This window comes from Mesoplodon densirostris, chromosome 3 (assembly GCF_025265405.1).
Source record: "Mesoplodon densirostris isolate mMesDen1 chromosome 3, mMesDen1 primary haplotype, whole genome shotgun sequence".
NCBI classification, from domain to species: domain Eukaryota; kingdom Metazoa; phylum Chordata; class Mammalia; order Artiodactyla; family Ziphiidae; genus Mesoplodon; species Mesoplodon densirostris.
Genome location: NC_082663.1, coordinates 112,429,442 through 112,437,794, shown reverse-complemented (window position 1 = coordinate 112,437,794; position 8,353 = coordinate 112,429,442). Strand labels below are relative to the sequence as shown.

Genomic DNA, 8,353 nt, shown 5'->3' with positions numbered 1-8,353 from the left:
ATGCTTTACAGACATCATCTCTCTGTCACTGTAAACCAGCAAGGTAGGGCTATCGTTATTTTGTAGTTGAGGAAACAGGTCCCCAGTCCATTGGCAGGCTGCGCTAGCAGCGGCCAAGCTGGGATTTCTTCTCGTCCTGGCAGCCCCAAGCAGGGCAGGCTTTCCTTTACTTCTCCAGGGAAGGTGAATGACCTGGCGGTGGGTCATCCCTCAAAAAGGGGGCAGTTTGAGAGCCAAAACCCTCCCTTCTTGACACCCCATTAACGGGCTTGAGGAAGCAGGTTGGTTTTCCGGGGATTCAGTCCTGGCGTCCACTCTGAAGAAGGCGCAGGTGCCCGGGTGACCCCCTCACCGGGGCTGGGGAGATAGATGTCCCCATCCCCAGGAAAGGAGGGCAAGGAGATGGACAGAGGAGCTAGCAGGCTGGGGGAGTGCGGAGTGAGGGGAGTAACTATGGGCCGGGGCCGTTTGACTTTCCAGGACAGCTTTCTCCTGGGCGAGCTGGTATGGGGGTGGAGTGGGAGCCGGCGGGGCGGGCCCGCGTTCGCCCCGGGGCGGCGGCGCCAGGCCGGAGGGGGTGGGGAGAGGCAGCCGCCCTGTACTTCCCCTTCGCCGCTAGCTCTACAACCGCCTGATTTCCCCGAAATGATGAGGCGGCGCTGGCCAATGGGCGCCCTCGCGGCTCTCTAGGAGGCGGGGCCCGGCCTGGGCTGGGGGAATCCCGCTAAGTGTTTAGATTTCTCGCCGGCGCCGCTACCCCGGCAGAGCGCGCCACTCCTTCGTCGAGGCAGGACGTGCGCCCGAGCCGGGCGGAGCAGAGGCCAGCGGGAGCCGAGCCAAGCCGAGGCCAGCCGTGCCCAGCGGCTCCGCGACCCAGGCATCCTCTGCCTTCTCCCCGCTCCCACCAAGAATCGCGCTCCCCGTGCCCGCTTAGCAGCCCTCGCCGCTCCGGGACCCTCGGGCGCCGCCGCTGAAAAGCGCTTGAAGCCGAGGTGAGCCCGCCTTCGCCGCAAGGGGCACCGGTGGCGTCGAACAAAAGCGTGCGGGGCATCAGGAAGTGGGGGACGAAAACCCCAGCCGGGAGAGTGGCGGGCTCGCGGCGTGGCCTGGGCCCCCGCGCGGACTCGGGAAGGCGCTGGAGGAGCGGCAAGCAGCTGCGCGGGGAGGGCGGGCCGCGGCGTGGACCGCCCACCCGGCCGAGGTTGCCCGACCCCGGCCGCTGCCGCAGCTCTGTGTGCGCGAAGCCGCTGGCGGCCTCTGGGTGGCCCTGTGTGTTGGCTGCGCGCATCCACGAGTCGTGCGGGGTACTCGAGTGTATGTCGGCGCGTGGGCGCCCTTTGCTCCCGGCGCCGACTTTCGGCGGTCCCAGCTCGCGCCCAGGCCCCAGGTTTCAGGCTGTCTATGCAGGTGGCGGGGCCTGGGGCTTGCTGCCCTGGATGGTTGGAGGACCTCCCGGGACCGCGGGAAGAGGCGCCACAGGTGTTCCTTGGGCCACTTCGCCCGAGGAGGGGAACCAGGCCGGAAGGGTTGGCGTCCGGGCCTCTACACTGTGACTGTCAGGGAGGCGTAGAATAGATTTGGGGCGGGGGGGAGTCCAGGATGTAGGGTGACTGCTTGTCCATTAGGGAAGGTGCACATCTAGTGGCAACAACTCAAGCAGGAAAATTTCTTGGCATCAAGCAAAAGAAGCCCCTTGCTTCCCAAAGGATTTGAATTTTGGGAGAAAAGTTCTGGTATTTAGATATCTCTGTGTTTTGTTTCTTTTCCTGAACATAAATCTTGAAACACACATGCATGCCTGTCTCCTCCCAAGACTGTCTAGGAGGGGGTGAGGGAAGAAGCATTTTGCTCAAGATGCTGAAAAGATTTGGAGGGCGGTTTTATTCCAGAGAAAGCGCCCTTCCCCATGATTGTAGTACTTGGTATCTGGACGAGGGCAGGGGAGGGTAATTGAATGACCTGGGGTGGGGCAGGGTAGTGCCTAGGGGCTGCTCAACAGACTCCAAACAGGAGCCTTCTGTCTTCTCTTTACAGCCAACATGCCCATCACTCGGATGCGCATGAGACCCTGGCTAGAGATGCAGATTAATTCCAACCAAATCCCAGGGCTGATCTGGATTAATAAAGTGAGTGTTACTCTTTGGGTTTTTCTGCCACTATTTTAACCCATGTTCTTTAGGGGACCAAAGCTTCAGATGCAGCTCAAAAAGGGAAGTGTGATAGGGAGCAGGCAGATGTATTTCCTAGTGGATCCTGCAGGGAGTGTACAAGACCCAGCCAGGGCCCCACTGGCTGACTCCTGCCTGCCTCCCTGGGCATCCACCTGAAGGCACTGACAGTTTTCCAGCAGCAAGATTCTCCCAGCATCTGCAGGGCCAAAGTTCTGGTCTCTCCTGAGGGAGACCTCTACAAGCACACACAACATTCTAGAGGGCTCCAGTCAGGCAGATAGGAGACAGAAAAGTGAGCACTGCTGGCAGGAAGGTGACTAGCTCAGCAGGCAACCCAAGAATTAACCTTGCACCAGTTGTCCAGACCCAAGAGGCCTCTTGCTGGTGCACAAAGGACAACATAGACCCTGAAGACTTAGCAGTAATAATAGTATTCATAATAACAACTAATGCTTACTGTACACTTACTATGAGCGAGCATGGCACCATGTTATGTTACTTACATTGTGTCATTTAATCCTCAACATAGCCCTGTGAGGTAGATTCTATTAATATCTCCATTTTCAGATAAGGAAACTGAGGCACTGAGAAGTAGATGATATCACACAAAGAGCGATAAAGTCAAGATTTGAACCTGAGCAGTCTGACTCAAAACTCCATACTGTTAACCAGCAGTAAAGATACCAGTGAGACCTTAGCTTTCATATTTGTGACTGTGTTTTTTTCATTTCACGGAAGAGAAAACAGTGAGGGACAAAGAGGTATAGTGACAATGCCAGGGTCACACATGTAGTCATCATCCAAGTCTGGCCCTGGGCTCCCACAGGTATATGGCCAGGACCCCCTGTGTAGGAGCCAGTGGTCACAGTTGTCCTGAGCAGCCCCATCTAATGAACTGACGTCTCACTTCCATGCTGGTGCTGACAAGTCTGAGAGAAGCATCCCAGGGTACTCTGTATGGGTCCTAGCACATCTGTAATAGGCAGAAGGAGGTCTTTGCTGAGCTGATGATGCCCTAGCTCATCAGAACCCCGAGCCCCTTCTGAAAGATCTAGTGATGGAGTAGCCTGTTTAAGCCATTCTCAGGATGGGTCAACCCAAGCCAGATGTCAGGGTGAAAAGGGGAAGTCAGCCTTTTCCCAGATCTGGGGGGCTGGGCAGATTCAGGCCAAAAGCCTGTGGTCTCTGAGCTGATACGGTCTTACATGTATGTGTGCTTGTGTGCTGTATAGGAGGAGATGATCTTCCAGATCCCATGGAAGCACGCTGCCAAGCATGGCTGGGACATCAACAAGGATGCCTGTCTGTTTCGGAGCTGGGCCATTCACACAGGTGTGTGCCCTGGACTCCAGCTCTAAGAGGAGCAGGGAGGAGATAAGGGGAGGCACTTCTCTTAACACAGAGGCTCTTCACTGGGGTCTCTGAGCTCCCTGAGATGTTGTACAGAATTCGGGGGTGGGCAGGGAGCAGACGTGTGTTTTGGGGGAGAGGGTTCATCATTTCAGCACGTTCACAAAGGAATTTACGAAGCCAAAATCTTAGAAAGTGTGGCTTCTTCATGGAGTTTGTGGCTAGATTAAAGTTCTCCCTGGCAAAAGCAGTCGTGAGCACGGACACTGAAAGAGATCCAGGCCTTCCTTTTTCTTGATGTTAACCAATAGTCCTGGGTCCAAGGCCCATCTGGTTGGCAGCCTCTTTCATCCTTCAGGGATGGGGCTCTTGGCCCATCTCGGACCAGTCAGTCCACCTATCAGTAAATATTCTTTGATGCCTACTCTGTGTGCATTCCCAAGTTTGGAACTATCAAATAAGCCCCAGTCCCTGCCATCTGGCTGCTGACAGCCAAAGGGAGACTGGGCATGATCTGTGACAAAGCTAGCACTTTGGGGCTTGGGCTCTCTAGTGCTTCTGGCTAGGCCCTTTGCTGAGGCTTGCTGGATGTATTTGAGCCAAGTCTGGGCATTTGAGAAGCCCAGGGCCTGCACAGGTGTCAGCCAGGAATACCTGCTGGTTTGACCATTGTGGATCTCTGGCAGCATGAGAACTCAGGGGTACTCTCTTGTCTTTCTCCTTCCAAGCCAGGGCACAGCTGAGGATCCCCACCTATAGTCCTGATGATACTCTTCACTTTCCTGCCCACTAGGCCGATACAAAGCAGGGGAAAAGGAGCCGGATCCCAAGACATGGAAGGCCAACTTTCGCTGTGCCATGAACTCCCTGCCAGATATCGAGGAGGTGAAGGACCAGAGCAGGAACAAGGGCAGTTCAGCTGTGCGGGTGTACCGGATGCTCCCACCCCTCACCAAGAACCAGAGGAAAGGTATCTAAGGGCTTTGGGTCCTGGGAAAGCCCTCAGGGAGAGAGGGAAGGAGGAAGGAAGTCAGCTGGGGCTGGCATGCCTGCCTGTACCAAGGGTGACAGCCTATCTGCCCCACAGAGAGAAAGTGCAAGTCCAGCCGAGATGCTAAGAACAAGGCCAAGAAAAAGGTGAGTATGATCCTAAGCAGCTAGCCTTTGGTCACCTGAGAGTCAAGGTGGGCAGTAGAAGGAGTGCCCCAGCAAGCCTGGGCCTAAGCTTCTTTCTCCTTCTACAGTCATGTGGGGAATCCAGCCCCGATACCTTCTCTGATGGACTCAGCAGCTCCACCCTGCCTGATGACCACAGCAGCTACACAACTCAGGGCTACATGGGGCAGGACTTGGACATTGAACGGGCCCTTACTCCAGGTAAGGTGGGCCGGGTCTGGCAGGGGACCACACAGGTTGGTTGGATGGCTCTTTCTCTTGGGTCTAGGGGGCACCGTGCTTGTAGATGGTGACTTGTTGGAGCAGGCTGCGAGTTGGGGGGGATGCTGGGTGTCCTGGCAAACTAAGAAAGCACACAGCTCTGACCCTCAGTTTCTGTTGTCCTGAAGCACTGTCACCGTGTGCCGTCAGCAGCACCCTCCCCGACTGGCGCATTCCAGTGGAAATTGTGCCAGACAGCACCAGTGACCTGTACAACTTTCAGGTGTCGCCCATGCCCTCCACCTCTGAAGGTTCGTGCCTCCGGGGCCTGGCCTGCCTGACTGTTGGGATCCAAGGAGGGGTTTCCTGAGGGAGAAAAGATGCTCAGAACTCCACCCAGCACTGAGCTGACTGGTGGGCTGGAGAGAATAGGGAAGAGGTGGGAAGAGGTGTGGCTTCAGGGTTCAGGAGGCTGAGTCACAAGGACAGTGTTCTGTTCTGGAATCTTCATGGAAGGCAGATATCCACTTGGAGGCCAGCGTGTGTGTGCGCATGTGTGAAGGGATAGGGGGACTTGGTGGGGCTGGCACTGCAGGGTGAGCCCGGCTGACTGACCTCAGCCAACCTCTCTGCTGTTCCCCATCCACAGCTGCAACAGATGAGGACGAGGAAGGGAAATTAACTGAGGACATCATGAAGGTAAAGCCCCTTCCTTCTTCAGTGCTCTTTTGAGGTGGCTACTTCTCAGTGAGGGGAGAGAACCAGTGAGAGCTTCCAAGTTGGAGGGTAGGCAGTTGCTGCTGTGACCTGTCTGCTTGCATGGTCCTACAAGTGTCACATCCATGTGGCTGGGGACCACTGACCTACCTCTTTGGTTGGTGGGAAAGACACTGTGGAAGTGGGTGCAGGAGGGAGGCTGGGTTTCTGACATGCTGTCCTAGGGCCTCAGATAGCTCTGAGTCAGCCACCATCAGTGCCGGGTCCCTGGCCCGTGTCCTCTGCCCCAACATGCCCCAGTCCTGTTAGTTTGGGAACTGCACATCAGGTTTCAGTAATCAGCCTTTGGGATCTGTAATATGATGGCTTTTCTTTTTTTTTTTTTTTTTTCCCGGTACACGGGGTTCTCACTGTTGTGGCTTCTCCCGTTGCGGAGCACAGGCTCCGGACGCGCAGGCTCAGCGGCCATGGCTCACGGGCCCAACTGCTCCGCAGCATGTGGGATCTTCCCGGACCGGGGCGTGAACCCGTGTCCCCTGCATCGGCGGACTCTCAACCACTGCGCCACCAGGGAAGCCCTGGCTTTTCTTTTTTTAAGCAAATTATTCTCCAGGTTTTTTTCTGCTTCAGTTTTTAAAATAAATGTAAAAAAGTTTTTGAAGTAGCTGTACCCAGGCTCTGTTCCATCAGCACAGAAAATGGAGACATGGGCATAGTTCCTTATCTCTACCTGAAATTTCTAGGCATCTTTTCTTGACTTAATATGTGAACCATTGCTTTAAGCCACCCTCCCAGTTGGTATGTCCTTACCCAGTTGAGAGGGAAGTCTTGGAGATTCTATGCCAGAAGGTAGATGTGGGAGTGTCAGCCCAGGGCAGACCCTCACCTCCCAGGCCCCTATCCTAACTGCACTCCACGTCTATATCCATTTGAGAATGTGAAGATGGCCAAGGATGTGATCCTGGCTGGGAAGCGTTGGCTCATTGAAGGCAGGATCAGAGGGTGAGTCTGTACTGGAAGTGAGCCGATGGCTTCTTATTTATCTGTCCCCAGCTCTTGGAGCAGTCAGGGTGGCAGCAGACAAGCGTGGATGGGAAGGGGTACCTGCTCAATGAACCTGGGGCCCAGCCCACCTCTGTCTATGGAGACTTCAGCTGCAAGGAGGAGCCAGAAGTTGACAGCCCTGGGGGTAAGGAGACCGTGGATCCATATGGTTTCTCAAAGAAGGGAAAACCAAGTAGCGGGTGGGGAAGGCTTGGGGGCAGGGCCAGAGAGCAGCAGGGGTAAAGCATCCTTGTTAAATTCATCAGGGTACAGACAGCTTACAAATTGGCTGCTCCTTCCAGGCCCTCAGGTTTGCCTAAGATTGAGGCTGTCATGGGGCGGACAGCAGAGGCTGCTGTGTCTGAGGCCTTCACGGATAGGGTTGGAGGGTGGGGGGAGAACACACCTGCCTCCCCATCCCCAATCCTCACACAACCTTCTTCACATCTTCTAGGGTATATTGGGCTGATATCTTCAGATCTGAAGAACATGGACACCAGCTGGCTGGACAGCCTGCTGCCCCCAGTCAGGCTGCCCTCCATCCAGGCCATTCCTTGTGCACCATAGGTGGGCCCCTGGCCCCCTTTTACTTCTCTAGGCAAGCAGGACCTGGCATCATGGCGGCTGTGGTACAGAGAAGCAGGAATCCTGTGGCCCCTTGATATGACAAAGTGTAACCCCACTGCTGACCAGGGATGGGGATTTCCTCCTTGGGACAGTGGCCTCTGGGGGTCCGGCAGGCCAGGGTCTGGGCTTATCTTGTGGGGTAAAGCTGGCCCTGCCTCCTGGGAAGATGGCATTCTGAGACTGGTGTGTCAGGTGGAGGTCTCAGACAGGAGTCAGCCTCCAGCTTTTCCCTCTGAGCCCAGCTGCCTGGAGAGGGTCTTGCTGTCACTGAGCTGGCCCAAGGGAACGGACCAGTGACCTCAGAAAGCACAGCACCAACTCCAGGGCTGGCTCTGCACTAAGAGACAATTGCACTAAGTGAATCCTGTTCCCAAAGAACCACCTCCCTTCCTAGCTGAGCCCTGGGGACTGTTCCAAAGCCAGTGAAATGTGAAGGAAGACTGGGGTCCTGTGGGGACAGTGCCCCCTCTGCCTCAGAGGAGCTCTGCCCTGCTCCCTGCTTAGGCTGAGGGGCTTGTGAAAAAACCTGGCACTTTTTCTTGTGGACCTTGCCACATTTCTGATCAGAGGTGTACACTAACGTTTCCCCCAAGCTCTTGGCATTTGCATTTATTTATACTGTGCCTTGCTCTGCACCCACCTGCCCCCTCAGGCAGGCCCCAGCAGCCCCCAGCAGGCCCAGGGAGGCAAGTGTGAGTGTGACTTTTAAAATTGGAAGTGTCATCTAACCACTAAGTCATGTGTGACCACACATGTACGTGTGTGTAAATATGTACATTTGTCTTTTTATAAAACGTTAATTCTTTATAAGTGGTGTGGCCTTTTACTTAGACATAAATTATAGATGATTTTACTTTTTGTAGACACATTCTGATGGACTCATTGTTGGCATCCTGCCTGAGCTTGCCTTTGGGGTGAGCGGTGATGTGCACCTATTGTGAAATCCTTTCAGTTATGTTCATGGAGAAGGGACAGTCATGGCACAGGGATATGCTCATGTAAATATAGTCACTTGCCCATGGCTTTATAGCCAGAGCTATGAGTTGAACTTGGGCTCCTGGGGCCTG

The 8,353-nt window shown here is 55.1% G+C and overlaps 1 protein-coding gene across 1 annotated transcript; it reads left to right on the top strand.

Moving 5' to 3' along the window:
* The first annotated feature begins 779 nt into the window (after window positions 1-779).
* IRF1 (interferon regulatory factor 1) lies at window positions 780-8,096 on the top strand. Its single transcript, XM_060091923.1, has 10 exons — window positions 780-992; window positions 2,035-2,126; window positions 3,404-3,503; window positions 4,315-4,491; window positions 4,609-4,658; window positions 4,766-4,898; window positions 5,087-5,209; window positions 5,548-5,597; window positions 6,669-6,804; window positions 7,114-8,096. The coding sequence occupies exons 2-10, from the start codon at window positions 2,040-2,042 to the stop codon at window positions 7,224-7,226; spliced, it is 969 nt and encodes a 322-aa protein (XP_059947906.1). The 5' UTR covers window positions 780-992; window positions 2,035-2,039; the 3' UTR covers window positions 7,227-8,096.
* The last annotated feature ends 257 nt before the right edge of the window (window positions 8,097-8,353 follow it).

Bases quoted from the DNA above. Each gene is read 5' to 3' on its own strand.
- IRF1 (XM_060091923.1), top strand. From the start codon at position 2,040: ATGCCCATCACTCGGATGCGCATGAGACCCTGGCTAGAGATGCAGATT. The intron at 3,504-4,314 runs GTGTGTGCCCTG...CCTGCCCACTAG, and splicing joins GAGCTGGGCCATTCACACAG to GCCGATACAAAGCAGGGGAA. The intron at 6,805-7,113 runs GTAAGGAGACCG...CACATCTTCTAG, and splicing joins AGAAGTTGACAGCCCTGGGG to GGTATATTGGGCTGATATCT.